General features: G+C 46.9%; 1 protein-coding gene across 3 annotated transcripts in view; it reads left to right on the top strand.

The window, feature by feature from the left end:
- Window positions 1-25,792, top strand: part of SEC16B (SEC16 homolog B, endoplasmic reticulum export factor) — a 705,720-nt gene that overhangs the window by 123,750 nt on the left and 556,178 nt on the right. For 2 of the 3 annotated variants that reach the window (XM_069641151.1, XM_069641150.1), the window contains one exon: window positions 7,199-7,539. In XM_069641151.1, coding sequence (XP_069497252.1) covers window positions 7,253-7,539 — 287 coding nt within the window. In that variant the 5' untranslated portion in view covers window positions 7,199-7,252. Of the gene's footprint in view, window positions 1-95; window positions 419-7,198; window positions 7,540-25,792 lie in introns of those variants that run through there. The other variant, XM_069641152.1, reaches the window with a different exon arrangement.

The raw sequence follows: 25,792 nt of genomic DNA, 5'->3' as shown, positions 1-25,792 counted from the left end.
TGCCGCCCGCGGTACTGCACTTTGCCCTCTTATCAAGCCTCTCTTGCTCAGAGCAGCCGGGCTGGCCGCTGGGGGAGGGCGGTTAATGCCTCACACAGGGCCAACTTGGTTGGACTTTGTCGACATATCTTCACCAGCTCCGACAGACAAACCCGAAGCTGCGGTGGGACCCTCCACAGAAAACTGTGCAGTTGGCCTCTCCGCCGTAAGGGCGGCACTGGGCCCCAGCTCCACAGAAAGAGCAGCCGTGCCTCCAGATTTAGAGAGCTGCAGCGGGCCTCTCCATCGGAAGAGCTACAGCGGGCCTCTGCACGGGAAGAGCTGCAGCGGGCCTCTCCATGGGCAGAGCTACAGCGGGCCTCTCCACGGACAGAGCTGCAGCGGGCCTCTCGCCGGGAGCTACCTATTAATGAAGCAGGTGTGTGCCCATAAACACATACTTTTCCTTTTGGCCTCTTCCTTGCATGGCGGGCTTCTCTCGCTCTCTTTTTGCCCCCCTATCCACACTGCTTTGCCTACGTGTGCTTCTATTTGTGCACTGATTAGATGTCCTCGCGCCCTCCTGTCCTCCTTTCCACCGTGTACAGTACACATTCTTGTTAAGTGTTGTAGACAGCTTTCTGTTTCTCCAAGTCCTTTCCTTCCATCATCCTCGGGCCTGTTCACCCCCCCTTGCCCCTCCCCCTTCACTATCTCTCCTGGTCCACAGTCCTAGCAGAGCAAATTGACTAGTACTTAACGTTATGGCGCTGCAGTATAAAAGGTTGCCTGTAGTGGGGAGTCCAACAAAGGTATTACAGTGGACCTGAAAGCGTCCCTTCCCCATCATTGGGGTATTGAGGCACGCTGGGCTTCGGGCGGATGGCCAAGGATAATGTTGTTTTTGTATTCATTGCTGGGAAGGAGGCGGGTGCTGATCAGGGCAAGTGTGAGACGCATTAGCATAACTTGGCCATTTGTCCATTACTATGCCAATATACATCACACTTGCTCATTCATCTTGGCCCCTTTCTTCTCCCCACCAGTAAGGTGCAGAATGAGACATGTCTTCTTTTTTGGCATAAAAAGGCCGCAGATTTATTTTCACACATAATCAAAAACACTGCAAACAATTGTGAAAATGGTTCCGGCGACTGCTCCGTGTCCAAAACCTGCTTCCCCCTTTTCCCAACAAAGTCCACAGATGGCACAACTCCCCCAACCCTTCGTTCTGAGACCCGCCTGCCCCTGCTGGAGTTCCTGGGCTGGAAGAGCACTGTTTATTTGGGTGGAAGCTGAGCCCTCATTGTTACCACCAGACGCCCGCGCCGCTTAGGCTCCCAAGAGGCGCTGTTCCCGAGAAGAGTGTAGACCCTTCCGGCTTTCCCATGGCTCATTCGGAGTCTGTCTCTTGTCACTGGTCGCCAAAACACCGCCTTGCCGTCCCACGATGCCGACGGCCAGGCCTTGCCGTACCTGTTCCTTATGCAGGGTGGGTGGTTGGAAAACGAAAATCCTCTCACTGCGGCGGGCGTCCTACGGCTGGGGGCTGGATGCTTCCTGCAGCTGGATGCCATCGGCCGCTTATATCGGGCTTAGCACACCCCCTTCCTTTGTTGCCCTTCGCAGGCTTTCCAAGCGCTTTGGCGCACTTCCTGCTATCCCTCCCCCTTACCCAGGGAGGAGGGAGGAGGAGGACCCTGCCTGGGTTATCGGGGTGCCTCCTCCATTTGCTTTCTTTGTCGTCACCTTCATAACCTGGGCATTTGTCCATTACTATGCCAATAAACATCACACTTGCTCATTCATCTCAGCCCCTTTCTTCTCCCCAGCAGTAAGGTGCAGAATGAGAGATGTCTTCTTTTTGGTATAAAAAGACTGCAGATTTATTTTCACACATAATCAAAAACACTGGAAACAATTGTGAAAATAGTTCAGAAGGTGCGGCGACTGCTCTGTGTCCAAAACCTGCTTCCCCCTTTTCCCAACAAAGTCCACAGCAGGCACAACTCCCCCAACCCTTCGTGTCTGAGACCCGCCTGCCCCTGCAGGTGTTCCTGGGCTGGGAGACCGCCGTTTATTCGAGGGAAGCTGAGCCCTCATTGTTACCACCAGACACCCCCGCCGCTTAGGCTCCCAGGAGGCGCTGGTCCTGAGAAGAGCGAAGACCCTTCTGGCTTTCCCAGGGCTCATTCGGAGTCTGTCTCTTGTCACTGTTAGGAAAGATTTCATAATTGTATGTAATTTTCCCTCCATGTGTCAACCCCCAAACATTTTTCTGCTGTTTAGACACCATTGATTGACTTTGCCAGAGAAGCACAGCCTTCAGTCGCACTTACTCCTCTGGGCTTTAGCTCACTTTTTATGGGGAAACTGACATGCCCTTAAGACAGTCAGTACTAGGAGACTTTGTTTCCCTTAGTCCTTTCCTCATGTTACAACTTTTATGCAACATATAACAAGTGTGCAATGTATTTTACCATACAGCACGCTTGGGTCTCTAGTCATTTCCAAAGGCCCTAGATACTCTCGCTGGACTTTTTATGAACTGTGCAGATGTACCATGAACAGGACTGGTGGCAGCTATCTTTTTGCATTCTTTTTAACCCTTTCCTGCCACGTTAACCGCATTAACTGCGTTTGGCACAAATAGGTGACCAGGCTCCAAAATGGCCATGCCACAAGGCTCTTTGTCCTGTCCTTTGGCCATCTTGCCCCTTCACCTTCCCCAGGTCGAGTCGACCCGGGTCAGTCCTTATTTGGTCAGGCACTTTCCTGCGAATCCAAATGCTTTCGCGGGCTTCTGCATGCCTTGTGTGTGTGCCTCCAGGATGTGGGCTGGAACGTCTGGTTCCAATACACATCCTGGGTGCCAGAGAGTCTGGAGTGCCATGAATTACTGGGACCACCATGGTCCGTGATTGGTCCACGTATGGATGTTTGTGAGCAGATCTCTCATTGGGTCCTCTTCGTTTTGGCGCGAAGAGAACTTTGGATAAGAGGGGGCCGAAAACACCCATACCATTTTGATATCCTGAGTTCTCACTGAACAAAGGATAGGATCCAAGTATCCTGCAACTACGAAGCCGAATCGAGGAACCGCTGGTGACCCGTGGAAGGTTTGGCACCCTGAGCCCGCTGTCGTCCCGTAGGACTCCTCTGCATCTGGTTGTCCTAGAAGGTCTGTGAAGGCGCTTCGATCCATTGGAATAGTGGGACCAACTATTCTCTGCACCTTCATCAAACCCTGCAAGTAAGCTTTCTCGGAAGTGTCCCTGGGCCAACCAGTGGACTGACCCGCTTACCCAGTTGCTTTGCTCTGTCACTGCCGCCGTTTCGAGGAGGCCCTCGAAACTTGGCCTACTGCTAGCTCTGTGTCCCCGGCACCCTCACACCGTACACTTGGCATTCCCAAGTTTGAAGTGAGACGAGTGCGCCAGGACCGGAGTGAACGCGGTTACCGTGTTGCACTGCTGCAGCAACATCCTTAGCAGGTCCGCTGCATTTGTGACCCTCTTGCCCCTGAAGCCTGCTGCAGTGAAACTTGGCCAATTCATCCACCCGGAACGGAGAAATCGCCACTGTCCTGTTTGGGAATCATCGCTGTATCTCAGGAACTGAAAGGTGCCGAGACGTCCTTTTTGCCGCATTCGAACCTGCAAGCCAAGTGGACTGAACTGGCGAAGTTTGGGTCCGCTTGTGTCGGGGACCGGTGAGTGCTCCATACCCAAACTGGTGGCCCCTAGTGCAAGGGCCCATTTTTACACACAAGGGGCCCCTGCGGGGCCCTCTCTATTTCCACTGCTATTGCGAAATAGCAACTCCATCTCGAACTCTCAAACTGCCTCTGCCTTCAAGTGGAGGTCCCTCTTGAATAGTTGGACCTTGTTCTGCATCGCCTCATCCACCTTCCTGAGCTGCTAGAGACCCCTGAAGAGACCCTAGTTGGCCCATTGGAACAACCGCGTGCGATTGCATTGCATGTACTATTGAGCACAAGGCTCCTCTCTTCTTAAGGCTTGGACTGCCTCTTAGTTAGGTGTATTGTCGACGTCGAACTGGGCCTAAAGAATATCTGCACTGCCTGTTTCCCGTCCTTCTAGGTTGTCGACATATTTTGTGCATTTAACCCTTTAGACCCCAATAGTCTTGTTTATACATTGTAGTGATAGAGTTGTGTTGGTTTATTTGTGTTACTGTGATTCTTCTGCTATGGTCTATGTTACAAAGGCCTTGTAATAAATGTGTCTATATTTTTGATATAACACCTGTCTGGAGTAATTTGTAAGTGTCCTTGCTTTGTGTGCTCATTGAGGTCCTTCAGTCACCCTCACCCCTCCTGAGACTTAGTCTTGACCGCCTGCCATAGCTACCCTGATTGGTCTGGCTTGTCCAGAGGTTACCCTGTTCCAAGAAACTAGGCTAGCCTTCTGAACCTCTGACCCTCCAGGTCAGAGTTCAGAAATCCACCTTAACAGTCACTGGTCACCAAAACACTGCCACGCCGAAGGTGGGTTACCGCCCACTGCGGCACCCCCCACTTCTAATTCATAGTTCCAGGAGCTTTGTGCAAAAATTCCAATAAAACAGATCCATCCCAGAAGCAGACAAATGCACTCCATCCTTCAAGTAATACTTCAGGGATTTCAAATTGATCAAGCCTTGCCTGATCTGGGGAGAACCTCTGCAGAATTTTGCCATTGCACAATTCAATTTCCTTCTTGACTTCTCCACAGCTGAGTCACTCTCAGCGCACCTCCATTCCTGCCTCAGAATGATCTCTGACCACAAGATCTCTTTCTCACCCAGTTGCGAAGACAACTCCTGTAAAGAAAACATCATCTCCCTCATCAGAGCCCTCCTCCCCAGGCTTGTCAAATCATTGCCCCCAAAATGTATGATCAAGAAGTCCAGCTTTTGCTGCTTACCCAGCAATCTGTGGATGTGCCCATGCAGCTGGGCCCATCTCATCCCCATGCCACCCTATCCGGTACTCGCCAGCGGTCAGCTCCTCTCGCTCTGCCGTCCAGCTCGCCCCAGCCCTTGACACAAAGCAATGCACTACCACGCAGACGGACCGCTTTCTCCTCTGTGTTGCTGCTAGTAGGATGGAGACGAGAAGGAAGCTTGTTAACGCTACATTTCAGGCATGATGTATCTCCTGTAACACCCCGAGTTCCATCTCCCTGTTTGCTTGATTGCCTCTGAACCCAGGCTCATCTCTGCCGCTGATGTGGCTGCCCCTATCCTAAAGGAATGAGTCCCGAACACCCCTTCTGTAAGCCCCATCTTCTCTAGAGCCATGTTTATGACCCTCCTGAATTGGAAACGGCACAAGGCTGACCCATCACTGTGCAAGAGGAGTGGAGCTCCCCCCCTCCCGTAGGCAGCCTCTGCCGAAGATAAGCAGCCAAGCCCGCCACTGGGCACACTATGCTCCCTTCTGTGCTAAGGAGTGTAATTGTCCTACCTTTCCCCTACTGATCAATTTTTCATCTCCTTAGAAAAATGCTTAACCGGCCAACTGTTAAGTGAACGTCTGACAATTGCCACTACTTCATCCATGTTACGGTCTCGTGAAAGGTGTGGGGTGGATGGAAATGAGCAGAGCGCTCACTGCACAGCAGCAGAGTTCTCATTTGGCTTCATGCCAGGTGCAAGACGTGCAGCTAGCTCTGGCTGTTTGCCTTCCAATAGATTATGTTACTTGTAGTCCACACTTTATAAAGGAAACAGCAAAATTACAAATACTGCACCACAATTCAAAACGATGGGAAATAAGAACACAGGGCTGGTAGAGCTATTCCCGCCTGACAGGAAAGTCACAGGGAGCCCAGCTTCATCAGTCGAGCAAGCTCTTGCCCTCGCTTTCCCGTGAGCGTGGGCAGCTGCCTCGAGCAACCGATGGCAGATTGTGAACAATAAGGTATGTGTCGTGTGTAGGGGCCGCATTTGTTGTCATAACAAAGAGGCCAACAACCTTTGTTTTTACCTCTGTGTGATGCGAGACAGTTTAAAAGAAGCATCATGGTGTATTTATTATTGAGTGAATGATCGATCTCAAAGCACCCTAATGTGAGCTAGTTTACATATGAAGACGTATGCCATATGTTGATGCACACAGATTTGTGTATCTATGAATCATTTAGTGGTGCACCTTCCCTCATTGCATTGTGTCGTGGAATGTCATTAATATGTGTTTTTTCAGTGATCGAAGTGAGCGAGAACGGTTGGGAGCCGCGTTCGACTACTCTTATTTTTTTCTGTTTACTATTCCTCTACTTTTTACAGCCATAGTCACCATTCTATACAGATGATTTGTCCATTCATGTCCCTGTGCAATAGTAAAGTTGTAATATGAGCCTCAGTTACTAGTCACTTAGACTATTGGAATGCCCCAGCCGCAACACATGGTCACATGTTGCCCTATGTTCCACACACAGTTCCACTACTTTTTTCGGTACCCCTGGTTATTATGGCTCAAAATAATGGTTATTGTTTTTACTGTTATCTATCTTGGAAGGATCAAATATCAGCCCTGTCACTAATCAAACCTACCACCTAGAGCTTCACCTGCCTCTCAGCAGCAGGATCTGAACCCACTGACCTAGGTCCCATCTTTGTCCTGCTTGTTAAGGTTCATGCAATGACATGCATCCTATCCAACCCTGATAATAACAGTATTCGCTATCCAGGAGGTTAGGTCCTCAAATGGGCTTTGTGGTATAGAGGGAGTACTACTGTGTGTACACCAGGAATGAGCAGCACTGCTAGAGCTGTAGCAGGCAGGGGTGCTAAGGCCGGGATTGAGGGATATTTATGGAGCTGCCATGGATATTTTGTCGTCCCATCTCTAAACGCTGGAGCATTCTCCACCATACTTACAAGTTATCCCCAATATTGAGGCTTTCAGGAACCTTCTCATTCTGCAGGTAGTCTAACACTAACACTTGGCCCCGGCTTTAAACTAGGCAACTTGACAAGTATCACTGACCTAACATAACTAAGGTGGCAACAGAGTACACGTTCAACGGTGGGGCAGCACAGCCCACAGCCGTTGATGGGCAAGTGGGCAAGATGGAGATGCTGTTTGGGCCCCAGTATCTGTATCTTCATGGAAAAATGATGCTTTGCAGGAAATGTTTAATGCAGACGTGTGGGTTCTTTCAAGTGGATATTAGTACTAATACTTCTAGGTTCTCCCTTTTTTCTTAATCAGTGAAAGAAAGACAACCCACCCAGGAAGAACCTTCGCGAGGGGCAGTACACTGGGATGGACCCCAGGGCCAGCCCATGGCACTCCACGCCACAGGGAAGGCCACCACCGGGCATGGTTCCTTGGAGAGGCGGATATCTGCACAGGCCTGTCCCCCTTCCCAGGCAGAACAGCAGCATCCCGTATTATCAACCCCCCGACCCAAGGAGCGAGTACCAGCCGCGTCCACCACACATCTGGGGAGAAGATGCCCGCCACCAGCGCCAGCCTGCTGCCCCCTCCAGACCCGAATCCAGGGCTGAACTCTATGAAAGGGGGGCCTACCCATACAGACCTCAATCAAGGTAAGATTTGAGGAATCCATCTAGTTGGGATAGACAACTTGCAATATCCGCCTTTAGGACGCCCTTTACCTTAACATGCAATTACCTTTTCAGCACTTGTGACTGTAAATGTCCACAGATTTTTTTCCATTTGCTCTTTCTCAGTGTAAAGTTTTTTACACCTGGCTAACAGGATGAGCAAGGTGCATTGGGCAAGAAATGCCATTAGGCGAAGTACAGAGTTTGACCCTGATGTTCTGTATCCTCTTATTTTATGGAAGTGTGCAATAAGAGCAAATTCTGCCTCCTATAATGTGCATATCAGTAAGGATGAATAAGTGCTATTTTAGATAACAGTAAGTGATTTGGGGGAAACCAGGTATAAGGGCCCTGGGCCAAGAAAGTGAAGTGAAAAAATAAGTTATCAAATACATTTTCAGCTGCAGACTACGGACCTCTAGGCTGAGAATCACAACGTGTTATATTAGCTTCATGGCCTTATGAGATTCCTGCACATAGCAGCATCAAGAAATTGTTTTATTTCCGTGCAATTTGGCAAGGTGACAAGTGGAATTTGCCTTGAAAAAGACTGATGTGGTCGAAACACGTGTCGGCACAGTTCTTTGTGCAACAATGACCATGGAATAAAAATTGAGAACTTTTTCACTTATACTGACTAGTTCTATCATATTGATTGCTTTGTTTACTTCAGCGCATGCACATGGAACAATCTTGTCATCTATTTTAGATACCTCCTATTTTTAAAACACTGCATAATTATGGATTAGGATCACATGAGGGTTTTATGGTATGGAGTACATAGCAAGTAATGAATGGGGTACATAGGGGTAATTTGCCTCATGCAGTACTTTCTCTGTACCCCATGTGGGAAATATTCGAACCACCCAACTCATAATTTGTTGGTATTTTAAAAATAGGAGGATTTAAAATGCAGCATATTTGCCATTACAAGCATACTCAGAATAAGGGAGACCAGTGCCCAGATCCATGCTGTCCTTGTAATCACTGATGACTGTGGTCTGATGTGGGTCTGGCCTTACAGTTAACATTGCCAATAGTTGTGGTGGTGTGGCAAGGGTTGGTTCACGGCCCTCAGCTCAAGCATGAGCTTGGCCATTGGCCTCTCAAACCCATTCTTCCTAATACAATATGTATGCCTTTCTGTATTGTTTTCTCGTTTTTTAGTTTTGGCTAAAGGGTGATGCACTAGAACCAACTAGTGAGGTAACTAATTATTAGATTGTGTAGAGAGAGGAATGGCTTTGTGGATGCAGAAAAGGTCTCCAGGTGTCAATGGACTGCATAGATTTGTTTCATAGGTTCTTCTTTGTCACCACCATGAGATTTGGTGTATATGTTATCTTATATTACTCTGCTTTTATAATTCAATGAATCAGCATCGTAGCAGTATATAGATCTTTATTTAGTGCCTCCTAGCAAGGCTGCAAGACATTTACTCATAATATGCCCCCCCCCCCCAGAGTTGTCAGCCCACCCTCACAGTCATCCACTGCACTGCTCTTAGAATAGGGGGATTTTATCTTCATTCAATGTCTAATGGAAGGCCCGCAGCACCCGAGATGCGGCATTTGCTTCACCCCACAGCACATCCAGTGAATTCATGCACTGCAATGCACCTGGCTGCTTCATGGAACCATGAGCGGGTGCAGCATCTGCGCCACCCTGGGATGAAAGCAAGATCACAAGAGCTGAATTCATGCTGAAAAACCCAAGCACATCTCTTTGTGAATGTCTGCAGTCCCCACCTTGAAGGCAACTTCCACAAATGCCTGAAATAAATACCCAAACCCTGCCCGCAGAAATAATCTGCTCACTCTAAATGCTGGAGCGAGGGCTATTTGATCACTACTTCAGTGCTCCTTAAGTGTTAAAGCAAGGTGTCAATCTCTAAGAAGCGCGTATTCCACAACTGTTCAGTATTTCAGTCCATCCTGGCATTCAATACATCAAAAGAAGCAATGAAATACACACCACACCTACAACACCCAGCATGTCCATGACATCTGCTGACTGCTTTACCTTTGGTCTGACGCTATCATTTCGTTTCATAGTGAATCAGAGCCCCCTCACCCATGAACTGGGCGACGTCATTTAAAATCACAGACATCCGTGTTTGGATCCTTTTTTTTAGACCAGATGTCAATAATATGCTTTGAAGCCCCAAATGTTTCTTCATAAAGCTGGAGCCCCACAGTGAAAGGAGGAACAGAAAAGACGTGCTGGGCATGTTTTACATATTAAAATGCGACTGTGTTGTACCATCATTGGGATCAGAAAGCCAGAAAGGGCTGAGGAGTTTGGATGGAATGCAGGCCTGAGGTAGCCACCTTGCCTGCAGAGCAATACATCTGAAGCTAGAAGCTTGTTACTTCAAAGACAAACAAAACAAAGGTATTTATTGAAAAGACTTCACCAAATTTTGCTCCCGTGGGCGGATATCGAATCACAGTTGAAAACACGCATCTATACTACCACTTTGCCATCACCGCATCCCAAGTGTTTTCCCCAGGAGTGGACTGGGAACTAAAAGAGGCCCTGGAAATAATTACTGAGGACCAAAAGAGGCCCTGGAAATAATTTTCAAAGTGGCCCCATATGACACATTTTCAGCAAGCTCAATGCTTTTCCTGTGGGAACATTTGGAAATACCACACAAAAGAGGCCCAGGGTGCAGAGGCCCACCGGGAAATCTCCAGAGTTCCCTATAGGTCAGTCCACCCCCGGTTTTCCCCCACTCAAGTGTGGCGTCCACTGTCAAATCCCCCTTTTCTTTACACCTTGCCCTCTTCTTTCCCATCCACTGACCAAGGTCGGATGACCCCATTACGGGATCACAATGCGCCACCCCTCGGACAAGGCCAGGCACCATAAGATCACTAGGATGGTAAAGAGTGCAGCATAAATGTTTGTTTGTTTGCTTGTTTTATTACTTGTATTGCGCTCCAGACCCGTAGGTATCAGGGCGCATTGCATAAGATCACTCACAATTTAGTTACACATAAAAATGTACACTTACATAAAGCAATTTGGTTACACACAGGCAAATTATATACATACAGTATATATACATACATGTAATACAGACTACAGGCAGAGAGCAGGCACATGGAAAGCCTGGGAGAGTCACGGTTCATAGAGTGGTAGTATATAAGGTGCAGGAGACAGTCGGTAATGTGACTAGTAGCTAGAATATTTACAGGGAGGTAGATCAGTTAGTCTGGGTGTAATAGGCCAGCCTAGAAGTCAGCGTCTTTAAGCCATTTTATTATGCTCCAACAGAGATTTTGGTACGATTGATCTAGGCTTAGTGGGGAGGGTAGCAAGTTCCACGATTGGGCTGCATTGACCTGGAAACTGCTACCTCCATCTCTAGATAGCTTAAATCTAGGGACCAAGAGGCAATTCATATTAGAGAGTCTAGTTGTTCTTGTCGCAGGTTTCGTAGTAATTCTATCTGGCAGGTAATGGGGTGCCGCATTGTTCAGCCATTTATATGTGAGGGAGGCAACTTTTAGTTTAATTTTATTGTATGTGGAGAGCCAATTGTTAGCTCTTCTCGTCTCAGAGATGTGTTCTCTCCTTGCAATTCCTAGTGCTGTTCTGAGAGCATTGTTTTGCAAGAATTGGATTTTCTTAATAGTTCTTAATAGTTTGTTTGTTAGCCCCTATGTACAAGGCGTTACAATAGTCGAATTTAGATGAGATGAGTGCTCTGGCAAGGGTGATGCAACTAGAATTTGACAGGAAAGCTTTGCCTGCTCTAATCAGTTTGCAGGTATATTCCGTGGCCGAGGCCATGGCATTAACCTGTTTGTTGAAGGAAAGAGTAGAGTCCAGGTAGAAACCCAGGGTTTTTACCTCCTTAGCTACAGTAATACTATTATGGTCTATGTTAAAGGCCAAGTATTGGGGATTCTGTTTTTTTAGGGTCGATGGCGTGCCCAGGATGATGATCTCTGTCTTGTCATCATTCAGGCATAGTCCATGGGTGGCCATCCATGCCTGAATGATGAGGTATACCCTATTCACCAAGGCCAAATCCTTGTCATAATCACCAGTAAAAGGTAGGAGGATCTTAGTATCATCTGCATAATTAGTGTAGGTGATACCTAGATGATCCAGATCATCGCAAGGGGGCTTAGTGAAGATGTTGTATAGGGTAGGTGAGACACAAGACCCCTGTGGCACTCCACAAGTGATAGGGATAGGGTCAGCAGCTGCCATAGGTGAGAAGACTCTCATAGTCCGATTACTTAGAAAAGATTGTAGCCACGCTATGGCTTGTATTGCGAAGTATGCCGCAGAATGCAGGTGACTGCATAAGACCCGGTAGTCGACCAGGTGAAAGGCAGCCAATAAGTCCAGGAGAAGAAGAAGGGCTGATTTCGCTTTATCCCTAAGTTCATCAATCTGGGCCTTCAGGTCTATTAACGCTGTTTCGATCCCGTGCTGAGGCCGAAAACCTGACTGCCTTGCTCCTAGTAGAGAGTTAGATTCCAGATATTTTTGTATTTGGGAGTAGGCCATTTTATCTATGATTTACAGAAGAAATGGCACTGTAGTGATTGGTCCGTAGTTAGTAGGTATCAAGGGGTCTAGAGTCTGTTTTTTTCAATAAAGGGAGCACCCACGATTCCTTAAGGTTAGATGGCATGGTACTTGATGAGAATGAAGCATTGATGAGTTTCGTGATAAAGGGGGCCAGGTTTCTGGCTGCATCCTTTATGAGTTGAGCAGGGCATTGGTGACTTTGGAAAACATAAAGCGGGAAGTTTTGACAGTGTTATTGGATGGCTCTGGGGTGATTCTGGTGGGCTTGGTGCTGGTTATTGAGGCTTTTTTTCTTAGCAATTTTTACTTGTAGAGTTGTAACTTTATTGGCTAGTGCTTGCTGTATGTTCGAGCACCAAAGTTTATCCTTTATACAGTTGTCTGGCACTGGGAAGCGAGCTTCTAACTCTTTGAGGATGACAAAGAGTTCCTTCATACATCAGTTGGTTTGAGATATTCTAGCGTTATAGGTTTCACGTTTAGCTCAGAGTATTTTGTTTTTGTATAGGGCTGTGATGGTGCTGAGATTAGTCTTGTTTTCTTCAAACTGTTGTGATCTCCAAGATATCTCGCATTGCCATTTTTTAGTGCGTAGTGTTTTTAAGTATGGAGTGTACCAGGAGTGAAGATGGGCCTTGGGTTTACTTTGTCTTAATTTGAGTGGCGCTATTGACTCTAGGGGGGTGGTCATGATATGATTATATTCCTTGACCAATGCGTCAGGTCCCAGGTTTTCAGGGATCACATTGAGTGTGGGGAGGATAAGAGGGAATAAGTTGTTGCAGGTAATATTCTTTTTATTCCGGGTGGGAATAGGTCGAGCTGGCGATACAGGCAAGGAGATGGGTTTTTCGGTAGCAAAGGTAAAGGTTATGAGGTAATGGTCCGTCCAGATCTGAGGGGATATGCAGGAGATTGAGGCATTGCAGTTGTGGTCTGCTACCCAGTCTAGTGTTCTTCCTTTATTATGCGAAGGGAGGAGCACTCTTTGGGTAAAGCCTTGTTCCATTAGGATATTTGCCACACTTGAAGCATGTGCGTCTTTAGGGTCATTATAGCCTAGGTTCAGGTCCCCTAGTAGTAAGACTTGAGATGAGTTTTTTAAGTTATTGGATACAATTTTTGATATGTCATCCTCAAACATTCCGATAAGGCCTGGAGGTCTATATATCAGATGGATCGTGAGAGTCTGGGAACTGTTTATGTTGAGCTTGGCTGTCAAATTCTCTCATGATTTGATATCCGGGGATGGCACTTGTCTAATCGGTAGATTGTCTCTAGCTATAAGTGCAATACCTCCTCCATGAGTTTCAACTCTATCTGATCTTAGGATGGTATATCCGTTGGGAATAGCCAATGAGAGGGCTGGTCCTGCCACGGCATGTAGCCAGGATTCAGTGATCGCTAGGAAGTCAAGGTGTTCTGAGTGGATGATATCTGCTATCTCAGTTGCATGTGCGACCAGAGATCTCGCATTTATTAGAGCGTCCTTGAGAATAGGGTTAGCTGAGGCTGTTATTGGAGAGCCTGTTGTAATTTGGGTCTTGGAGGTAGAGTGGTTAGTGGCAGTAAGTGTGGGCCGGCATTTTGTTTTGGTAATGGGAGTAACGGAATTAGGGTTAGATCTTTTGTTAGGCGTAGCAAGGGTTCTAGCTAGCGGATCTTAGAGTTTAGTTAGTCTCGAACAGAGTCTTCCATTTCTATCAGTGGTGGCACAGAGATGGCCATTCTGTAAAGGACCTTGCGTGATAAGTTTTGTTGGCCATTGTTTACTTGTGTAAGTAAGAGGTAGGGCCATAGTGGAGTTTTGGTTGGTATAATAGTGTTGATCTACCAGTATTATCACTAAGTAAGCAATAGCTGTTGAGATAGTGAGGAAGGGCAGTAGACTCCTTCGTATGTACATTTTAGGTGTAGGTGCTGTTAAAAAGTGGGCCGGTGTTACGCTCGGTGGCAGAAACAGTAGCTTACTTACTAGTGACACTGTAGGAGATAGTGAGGCATGAGATAGGTTAAACTAAGTTTGGTAGGCTCAAGACTGATTAGTCTGATTAGACTGATTAGCATAAAGTAAGCTCATTTCAACAAGAATGTGCTTGAGCGAATATATGCAATCTAGCGGGAAAGATCAGGATACCACTAAGTATGCTAAAAACATTGATAAAAGACTTTGGGATTCTGATTGTGCTAGGAGTATACTGATCAGCTAAATCCTGCAGCAGTAAACTAGGGAACATTGAACGGGTAGGACACTAATAAGTCTCCGCCCCTATATATGAACAGTGCACAAATGAACTATGCATAATGAAACATACAGTGTGTGAATTAGGCTAGACACCACGTAGTGATGCAGTACATGAAAATACTAGACAGATATATATCAACAGTTTGGCATGTGAAGACCATATGCAACAACTAGGTTCAAACACAGTGGACACGAACTATGTAGTACATGGTGAGGAGGCCAGAGGTTCAGTAAGGGGAAGGTCAGCTTGCTGTGGGCAAATATGAGTTTCAACAATGTAGGGTGGATGGTATTTGGCATGTGTGGGTCATAGAAAGAAGGCAAAGAGGGTGGGCTCACGGTGTGATATAGCGTTGGAGTGTTACCGCGTTGCGGTGGTTGAGGCTTCAGACAGGAGGTACGCGAACAGAGTAGATCCGTATGAAGGCGCTGCACAAGCTCCCAGGGCGGGTGCGTAGTTAGGCTCAAGTAGAGACTTACTACAGGTGCGGATCGGTGGGCATCAATAGTCATACTAATGTCCTGGCAAGACTAGGAGTGTGCTGGATTCCAGAAGGGTGCTGTGCACAAACAGGCATGGATTCGCACCTCGCGGCTCAGACGCGGTGAGACAGGCAGAGACAGGCTCCAGCCTTACGTGTTGGGCCTTGAGTAGGCGGGCCGGCTCTCGTCTTGCGGGCGGGTGGATGTGGGTCTGCCGGGGCAATCAGCGCGCGTGGCGCTCGTGGATCAGATCAGCTGTTGGGGGTTCCCTAGCAACCAATCCGACTAAATAAGGCGGCGGCCATCTTAAAAGCGCACACCATGCTTGATTCGGCTCGCAATTAAAAAATTGAATTCAGGCGGTGCTTCATTCACAAAACACAATGTTAGCAGGAGGGGCAGGCAGGGGATGACGTGAGGTGCTCACTGGCCCTGCAAGGATGAAATACCTTCGTGGGTGGAGTGGCGTAGCTGCATGCTCATCTCAGGTGCAGCTGTGGATCAGATGATGCGGGGCAGGGCTCCACCCCGCCCCATGTCATCGCTGCAGGGGAATTCACCTGATTATAATAATAATAATTATTATTATTATAATATTTAATTATATAAATAATATTATAATATCCGATAATAGTGTTGACATCCCAGCAGGGAATTGTTGGGTTGTCGTAGAGAGCTATGTTGTTTGGAAATACGCAAGGTTGTAATGCAGAGATCAAATAAGTACTTTAGTTGAATAACTAGAGTAGTACAATTAAAAAAACAAAACTAGGCAGAATCTTCCCACTTCTGAAGGTACATTTATGACCCGAACCAGGGTTTGGGGGGGGAAGAGGGAACAAACTCAGTACATAATAATGCACGGACCAAGCTCGAGAGCAGCGGAGCACTATGAAGAGTTGGCTAGCCAACATTTGGGCTGGCATCTTTTAACAGAAGAGCAGTACTGTGAGATCTGCGCGTTGGTATTTGCATCCATTCTTGCAGGCACAAATGAATATGCACAGTGTTATATTAATTACTGTATGTGTTAACAGAATTCTGTCTCAGTGTTGTATGCTTGCCTAACACGGCATAGATGGGAGCCCCTACAACTAGAAATAATGCAAAAGGGTTGTGCTTTCCTCTGATACTTAGCACAACATTCCCAAGTTGATATTGTGGATCCATTCATGGGGTTTGTGCCACACTTAACATCAATAAAGTTATTCCAGTCCAGGCATTTTGTAAGATGCCTCTCAGCTGTGCTCAGATGGAAAGTCCGGCCTAATTCACAGAAGGCATGATTCTCTCCAAATTGCCTCCGTCTATTTTGAGTCACCTGGTTAATAATCATGTCGTGGTAGGGCCATGGAAACATTTCTCTGTTGATTTTAATCGTTGAGTAGCGCTTTTCCCCCTCTCAGTCGTTGTATGATTCCACTTAATTTTTGACCAACCTATGCTGCAGTGCCATGTTCACTAGGGCACATATGACATTTACTGCTATTCCACTTAGTCTGCATGCACCATACACGTCTACCCCAATCCTGCAGATATTGGTACTATCAGAACAGGGGTGTGCAGTACAGTTGCCCTTTTATATTGGGGATGCACCCTATGTCAAGGACTGTCTGCCCAATTTCACATCTTGGGGCTAAACGTCCACTAACTTTCCCCGTGGGCTCAGCCCCCTTCTTAATTGAAACCGCCTTTTTACAAAAGACAGAACGAATGATACTTTTACTACATGTCACATCTTTGTTATGAGAATTCTGTATTTGTTGCTCACTGCTGGATTGTTAGCGGAAAAGAATAATTTCTGTTCCAGCTGAGTTTTTCTGCTGTCTTAGTAAAAAAGAATGTCTTAGTGTGGTCTTTGGCGTCTGCCTATGCTAATTGGACAATCCCACCAGAGAAACCTCTTTACAGGATCTAATTGTGGATGGCTGCTGCATGGATGTGTCAATCCATTGCATATATTACATATGTGCAATCCAGACATCTGGCACCTAAGGAGGTGGGTGTAGGACAAAATGGACGTCTGTCACATATTTGTTCATGGTAACCTACTCCCTCCTTTTTCTATGTACTTTGTAGGCCTGCTTTATATATAATTTTAACAAAAGTATAGTTTGTGCAGGTATGTATTATTATATACATATTTACCTCACCTACTTCCTTATGCACTGAGTCAGTGGTGTCTAAATCCAGATGCAGGACTGATAATGCCAATTTACCAATGCATAATTTATAAGGCCATCTTTCGGAAGAAGCTAGACTATCTAGCCACAAGCTTGTCCCGTAGGATCGAAACAACAAGGAGCCAAGACACAAGACCAGACTTATCCTACAATTAATAAATGTCTGGAGGAGAGGGCACTTAAAAAGGTATTCTTACTTCACACTCTACAACGCAGTCCCCTGCCTAACTGTGGGTTCTGACTGTGAAGTGGTCAATGGGACCGGGTGCTAGTGGATTTTAAGTCCAGAACAAGTGTACCGATGACCCAAAGATCGACCCCATGGCATCCCCACACCAAGGCAGGGAACAGTTACTGAAAGACAACCCTCTCTCATCTCCACTGGCTGGCATGGTCATGAAGAGGGTAATTACAGGGCACCCACATTCCCTTCACTCCCTGGCCTTGCCAATTACTAGGATTGGGATTGGGAGTGGAGGCTTCCCTTTAGGTAAATGATTTCAGATAAACTATATCAATGTTAAATGATCCTTGGGTCATTGGCTTACCATCTAGAGAGTTGTATAGCACATTGTCCAGGGATAACACATATACCCTATGACAGTATGTAGTTTTTGGTAATGTTCACTGTTATTTTATTTTAATTTGAATTGAAAAAACACTTAAACACTAAGACATCACTGACAATAAAAATTGGTACCTAAACCAACATAGTACAATGGTGCCCTAACATACAGAAATGACAACATTGAAATTAGAAAAATCACAATCACTCAGTTGTAACTGATGACCGCACAGCACCCTCTATGCACAACACACCTTCTGTCTGTGTTGCCTGGTGCAGTAGAGAATGTCTACAATACTGTCTAAAACTATAGATCCTTAATTGTGTGTGTCCTTTTATCTAACTCTACCCTGCATGTTTCAACCCTCTGTGTTGATTATGGGGTTTTCTTCAGGGGCTTCAAAGTTGTAAAAGAGGTGCAGGCATTGATGATTTCAGATAGTCTCCAAGCTCCGTAGCCAGCCAGAGCCAGAGCTCCCACATAAAAAAGGAAACCCTTCCCATGGAAGAAACAAACAAGGTTACAACTGTTGACAAATAGCGGGGATGCCAGGGGAATCAGCTCCCATTACAATTCCTGCTCACATGACCCGCAGAAATGCTACAGTTACACAGTCACACTTGAACAATGCAAGGGGGATTCCTGTGGAGCACATACATTCTGAGATATAAACACAGCCGTTGCTCCACGTTGCAGGAGTTACAAATTTACCAACATACAGGAGATTTAACTGAGTTAGACTTCCTCCCCGGCTTACCTAGAGATTTCCTGAGTATAGAATTACATTCCAGCAGAGCAGGGAGACCCAGAATCACACAGCCACTAAGACCATGGCTCTCAGGGGAGGGATAGAACGTCATAGTCTCCCCACAGCCCTTCAGACATCCAAGATCTAACATGAGGACAGCCCCCTAATAAACCACATGACCCTGAACCAAGGGCCCAATTACAATCAAGCACAATGCTCAATACACAGGTGTCCTCGGTACTAGAAAGCACCACCCGATGGGAGGAGAGATCCCACAATATAATGCATCCAGCTCAGTCTTTTGTGCTTATTGCTGCCGAAACTGTAGTTCTACTTCTATGGCAGTGGCCTGTCCTGGTTTTTTATTTTGAAAATCTGGTCCCGCCAGAGAGCAAGATACTCCCAATTGTAGGATGTTTTAATTGGGTGACAACTCGCTCAGGGGAATTTTCCACCCTCCCCAAATCAGGTACGGGCAATTTTCAGTTATTTAATAAAGTTCTTTTTATGAAGCTAGGACCACCAATTTAACAGTATTGATTCCCTACAGCCTTGCTCCCCTTTTGGGACAAGAAACACAAAGTGGTGCACATAAAGTCTATTTATTAATAACATTGAAATAATTGAATCAATTTAAATATGCACAAATTAACCATTTATGAAATTCCAATGTCGATAGTGACTTTAATGAAGAGTAATCAATGCACTGGTTGCATCACCTTTCTGTGCTACTGTTACACTAGGCTCACAGAATACAACCAGGTGCAATATAAAGATAAGAATGACTTACGGGGATTACAATGTCCGTGTTTAGTGGCGGTGCATAGTGTGGGATGATCTTCTTGATGATTGGCACCTTAATAATGATCAACCCCACTAGCTCAGCAGAGCCTAAAGCTAGTGCAGTGAATCACTTGAAAGGGTGTGGCGATCCCTATTACAGAGATAGCCTGTGGTGCTGCAGGTTCGTATCGGATGAATCTTCTCCCTAAAGAAGAAGAATGGACTTAGTATACTCCGTAACCAAAAGTAACCCAACCTCTATGTGAACAGTCAATATAGAAGACTCCTACCTTATCATGGAAATACCAGGTCCTGGAAGAGAAAGGAATTCCAGGGAAAACGAGCAAGGAAGGAGGGTTAGTAAGGAACTTAACCCGAACAGCACAAGGGATGCACTAGTGTCGGGCTGGTGCACTAACTATCTGCAAAGCGTCCTGGAGACCTGTGCACATGGAGACGTCCAAAAGTAAATATCCAAAAGTAGCAACACCAAAATCCTCAAGTGTCTAAAGGAAGGAGTATCCCTTTAAGAAGAGAAAGCAACACAAATGCAGGGCCAATAGCAGCTAATTCTACAACATGTTTACTCCCAGCGATACAAAGAACTTCAATGCTGTAAGAATGTAAATGAAATGATGCTGGACCAGCAGGTGTAAAGTCCATAAATTGGGAGGTGTAAAGCAGCTGTAGCCGTAAATAGCAAATGCCCTTTAAATCCGGAATGCTGAAATGACATCAAGGCTGGTGTCGAATGGAAAGAAGTCAGTTGTGGAAGACCCACAGCTTGAATGTCATTGATGGGACTAACCACGTCCCCAGACAAGTGACCTGGTCTCGTAACGTGCGAGTCATCAGGAAACAATCTTCAAACTAAACAGCATAATAACCCCTAATGTCGCCTCCATGAGAACCTGCCAGAGAGTTTATAACAGGGATAGAAAGGCCTGGCAGCCGTTCTCTGTGAAAAGTGCTCTTTAGAATGTGCAAAGCGCAGTTTACGATGTAGAGCATTCATCCTCCTGGAATTAACACGTGAAGAGGCAGAGGGAGCCAATCTAGCAGGCATGACAGCTACTTTTACATGAATGAGTATATATACATAGGACCCTAAGTGCACATGGGTCCATCATAAGACTTTAATAAAAACAAAACATCAGAACACCCCCTTTATTCAAACTGGATACCTCTGCCTTACGCAGTGCACATGTCAGAATTTCAAACAGTGCTTTAGAAAACGCTATGTGAAGCACTTACAAAATGAAAGTGCATGTTTACGAAATTCCCGTCGGGGGTGTTTCTATTGCATTAATGCAAAAAGGGTACATTTCTCATTTTCAATGGGCAGCCTAAAAGTGGGAAAATGAGTAACAACCCATCGCTCCTTAATCTTGAGTGGATCAACACCAGTAACATGGCTCTGCTTGGTGATACAAGCAGAAAATTACTTCAGTTACCTTATTTGTCTAGGTATGTACACATTGAGATTTCCTTTTACTTCCAGAATACTTCTTCTGTGCTTGATCATTACACAAAGAAGGAGCCAGAGGATCTTCCAGTATACACACCATAGGACCTATTCTATCAGACCTATCATTTCAGAAGCAGGTACACTTCTAAAATCTTTATTGATTTCTCAGTATCTCTAGTCAATTTACGTACCCGCCCCTTGAGTATTTCACTAATAAAAAGAGCTGGGATTTAACCTACTCCGTTTAGAGTATTGCTTCCTTCAGGATTATGTCCCCTTAATATTATGCCTATGTATGAGTTTCCTTTGGCTGTCTCCCAGACAGGTGAACACTCTCTTAAGGACTGGTTCAACTCTTCCACTCTAGGAACAGGTTGGCATCAGTCAGCAAGGTGGGATTAGCTTCCCTCTACAGTCTGGTCCCTTCTTTCTGTTTAGGCGATGTCTGTTACCTTTTCCACTGAAGAAGGCCTTGCGTTTTAACTCCAGGTAGTCCTCTCTTACAGTGTGCTGCTAATAATAAAAAAATTGGGTCCAAAAGAAAGCAAGCTATTTCATTCTCCTTTCTGTTGTTATAAATTCTCAATGTTCTCCTTCCTGCAATCAGCCGGTCATTGAGTGAGCAAGGGAGTGCCCCAGAATCTATGGGTTTGAATTGTATAGAGCAGAAGCCACTCACCTTAGAGGTGTTTATCATTTCTCTGATCTAAGTGGTTAAGGTATATCTAAACTCAGTTTCCCTCCTGTTTGATGTGATGTCACCTTGGAGATTTCAACATTAAACAACTGTAACCTTCTAAAACCTAGTTTTCCTTACATGTGATCATGTTACTAACCATCAGATTGCTCTCACTTAGACTAATCAAATAACAAAATGGTTACATCAGCAGGACATGGGATGTGTGTAATATAGGATTGTGTCTTTTTTGCTCTAATAAATGTATGTAAAAATTCCATTCCCAACTCAGAATAAGGGGCTTACTGGCACAAATGCTAGGATATGTGACTGATTGGTGCGCGCTGTGTCTGCACAAATATATACACATATGCCTTATTTACATAATGAAATATACATTTAAGAAATATAATTTTACATTCAGCTCATAGAAATTTTCAACCTGAACACTTAAAAGAAATAGGGCCTCATTACGACTTTGGAGGCAGCCATGCCCTTTGCAAGTTTGCAAATTCTGTCCGGGTTCCCTGAATGGGGAAATACCGGGCCATTCCGACTTTGGAGGGCCCTGTATTTCCTCCTTCACGGAACCCCGGTCCTTCCCCATTCCCATTCGAGCCCCCATAGGGCTCAATGGGAATGGGGGTGAGGGGAGCTAACAACGGGCCTGTTAATAACGGGCCCGTTGTTAGCTCCCTGGTCCCATTGCGGGACCCGCTCTGGACGTCTGATAAGACATGACCCCAAAATGCAAGACGTAAGCTGTCCTACCATGAAAATGATGCAGTGCTACAACCATTCCATAGCCATCAACATGTGCACTGTACAAAATCAGACCCTAGCCCCGCAACACAATGCAGCTACAAGCAATAAGTATGCCCAATGCACAGCACCAAATACCATCAACAAAAAGGACAGTCCTCCATTACTGCGTACAAAGGAGTCACATGAGGGCAAAATACATGAACACACCACTAGACTAACACAGAGGTCCACCAAAACAGCATGTCACCATTTGTCGTGCATAGTGAGATCATCATGAGGCTGCCATCAACGGTGACAGGATGAAAGCATACAAATAACTGCACATCACCGAGATCATGGGAACAACCAGCGTGGACTACCACAGTGCATGAGCACTCACAAGGAATAGGAACTCCCTGTGCCAACTAGACGATGGCACGCACACCTGTCGATAGAGGAATGGACACATAGCAGTCACATCATGTGTCTCTATTCATGCATGGATATGTGGGTGCAGACAGGAAATAAATGCATGCTATGGTGTCAATGATACAGGTCCCATATGATGTGATGACTTGCACATAATCATTGTTGCCCACATGCAGGTGATGCAGGCTATCCCTTGAAGAGGTGGCTCCTTACCCCAGTCAGGAACCCGCAGAACAGCCACGAGGAGGACTACAATCGTGCGCATACACGTACCCGTGAGATGATTGAGCAGACATTTGGCCTCTTGAAGGCACGGTTTCGCTGCCTCAGCAGGTCTGGTCATGAGAAGGTGGGCAAGACCGTCATGGCATGTGTCATGCTACACAATATGTGCATCAGACGGAATGTGCCTCTGCCCCCTGACACTGAACTGCAACCACCTGACGATGAGGATGAGGAGGGCCGAGATGGGGCTGCACTTCAGGGAGGCAGCGATGCACAGGAGGGATGTGCCATGCGTCAGACTCTGATTGACCAATGTTTCTAGCACACATGGATGGGGAGTGTGACATGGAGGTGGGACTCAGGGCACTGGGTGTGTCAGGGACATGGACACTGTAGACTGTTCACCAATAAAGCACACGTACACAATAAGCAATGTCCGCACATGTGAATACTGATTTCACAACAGGTGTATTCAAGAAATATAACATATCAAGTGCACAAGCCCGCCACCCCACACACCCTCTCCCCCTGCCCCTCCCCCCTCAACTCCCCCACACACCCTCTCCCTCTCCCCCCTCAACTCCCCACACACCCTCTCCCCCTCCCGCTCCCCTCTCAACTACCCCACACATGGTGTGCACTGGCATGCACCATAAGTGTACATGAGTTCAGAATGCCTGGCTGAACCTACACCCCTTCTCCTCTTCCGGCATCAGGTGGACCCCTGTCTGACCTGCGCAGGTTCAGCACAGACCTACGCAGGGCGCTGGACTTAGTGGAGCTTGCATTTGAGGATGTCCCAGGTTGTTCTACCACCTGTGCCGGACGCATGGCCTCCAATTCTGCCACCATTTGGGTGAGGACCTGCCTCACAGCTGCCAATTCAGTACATATGTCTTTTGAGGTGGTTGCTGATTTGAGGGATGAGGCGCATTGCCTTATTTCCTCCCTTGCCTGGCCACATTCCATGATGCGCTGTGTCAACAGCCCTGTCAGCTCCTCCTGCTGCTTTTGGATTGCCCTGATCCCCTCTTGGCTGTTCCGAACACTGGTGGATGTATGAGGTGCTACCGACATGGTTGGTTCTTCATGCACTCTTGGCGTGGGGCTGAAACTACCGGGCCATGACTCCCCAGCAGACAGCTCATGGCTGTTGCTGTTGTGTATGCTGGATGGGGAGAGGTGTGGTGAATGCGGGTGGCCTGTAGCGGTAGTTGTGCCATGTGGCAGAACATCTGCCTCGTCATCGGACACGGCTGCTGTGGCAGCTGTCTCCCCCACAGTACTGCTGGCAGCCGATACAGTGCCTTCAGCCACTGGCACCTGTGTGTTGGTGGCTGGTGTGGGTGCTGTGGTGGGGGCCGTAGTGCACATTGGTGCTATGGGTTCTCAGGTTGTCTTGCCCTTCCGCGGTAGTCCAGGTTGCCCTCTTCCCCTTGATGTTGAGGGGCAGCTTTCTCCCTCCATGCCCCTGGCCTTCTTGTGTGGTGTCGCAGCATCCTCCCTGGGGTCCTGGTCATCGCTGTCTGATTGCGTGCCTGTGGGGGACCAAGAGAGGCAGAGTATTATCGATGGGTCTACATGCATCAGGCATGCATTGGGGTAGCTGCATTTATATGGAATGGCAGTTGATTGGCATTGGGGTTGCTTGGCTTTTGGATGGGTGATGCAGGAATGTGTCTGGGATGAAACATATATGGGGTGCATCATGCATGTGGACAAGATGGTGCTGTGCACTGCATGTCCACCTACCTGCATCAGCCGATGACGAGGCTCCTCGCTCCATGTCCCCCACTCCTTCAATAGCCTCCATCCCAATGGTGCTTGCACAGATCTCCTCCCAGCGTTGTATCTTTATGGGGGAGTCCGCACCTCCACCTGTTGCCACCCCTGCTTGCGGTTGGCCGAGAGGATGTTCCGCACGCGTAAGTGCAGGTCGTCCCAGCGCTTCCGGACATCTTTAGGAGTGCTGGGGGTGGTGCCAACGGCACTCACTTTCTGCACCACCTCCGCCCATATCTCCTTCTTCCGCTGCACTGCAGGTCAAGACATGTTGGTGGAGAAGACGACATCCGCATATTCTTGCAGCGTCTCGGCCAGCATGTTCAACTCCTCTTGTGAGAAGCGCTCCTTGCGCAAGCGCTCTGCACTTTTTTGAGTGCCTTGGGCATTGTGATATTCTGCAGGTAGAGGTAGAGGTGTGGTAGAAGTGTGGTGGTGATATGGGTCCTGGTTACAGAGGATGGCAATGGATGGCCGCCGTGCTCTTTCCCGTTCCTGTGCGATGACGCTACTTCCGGTTCCGCTTATTAGCAGTGACCGCTAATTGCGGTCACCGCTAATAGCGATCAGTGCTAATGCCGATGGCTTGGATGGCGGTGGAGCTATCTGCGCTTCGCGCAATGCCGGTAAGGGCCGTACCTTACCTCCAAACTCGTAATGAGGGCCTATGTGTTTACAGGGGTTGGGTGATGTTCGTGTCATGCATAAGGAATAAGTACTCTATCATTTGCTGCAGATTTTGCTGTGACTGTTCATTGTGAGGGAAACACGTGAGATTGCAGTCTATGATGCTTGTACTTTGAGGGAAATGTGCTACTGTGCTTCCTTTATGTGAGGCATGCTTGCCCTGTGGAGGGCCATTGTTGATTTGCCCTGTATGAGGAAATTGTGAATTGCTGTGGCCCATGCTGTATCTATGAAAGAGAACCTTGCACTGCTGCTGCTTATGCTGATCTGTTCTGTGTTTGAGGAAAGCATGCTTGGCTCTTGCCTGTGCTGTACCAGTTTAATGTGAGTGAAGCTTGCACTGCTGCTGCCCATGCTTATCTGTTCCGTCTTTGTGTTTTCTTGGGCTGTGCTCGCTCCTTTTGGTGAAATATGGGGCCACTTTGAAAACTTTTTCCAGGGCCACTTTTGGTTCCCAGTCCAGCCCTGTGGGTCAATCAAGCTGGAAGTATCATGGAGGATGCAAATCCTAACCTCTTTTAGTATTTGTCTACATAAAACTGCAGGTGTTTTGTTTTAGATGGTGAACCAATATTCTTGCAGGTCCATAGAGCATGTAAGATATTGCGGGATGATTGTTGGCACCTCCAGCATTTGGCATGTTTTATCAGACCAGCATCTTG

This window comes from Ambystoma mexicanum, chromosome 1q (genome assembly GCF_040938575.1).
Source record: "Ambystoma mexicanum isolate Mex_15411 chromosome 1q, UKY_AmexF1_1, whole genome shotgun sequence".
Lineage (NCBI taxonomy): Eukaryota > Metazoa > Chordata > Amphibia > Caudata > Ambystomatidae > Ambystoma > Ambystoma mexicanum.
Note: the sequence above shows the minus strand (reverse complement) of the source record. Positions and strands in the feature narration are given on the sequence as shown.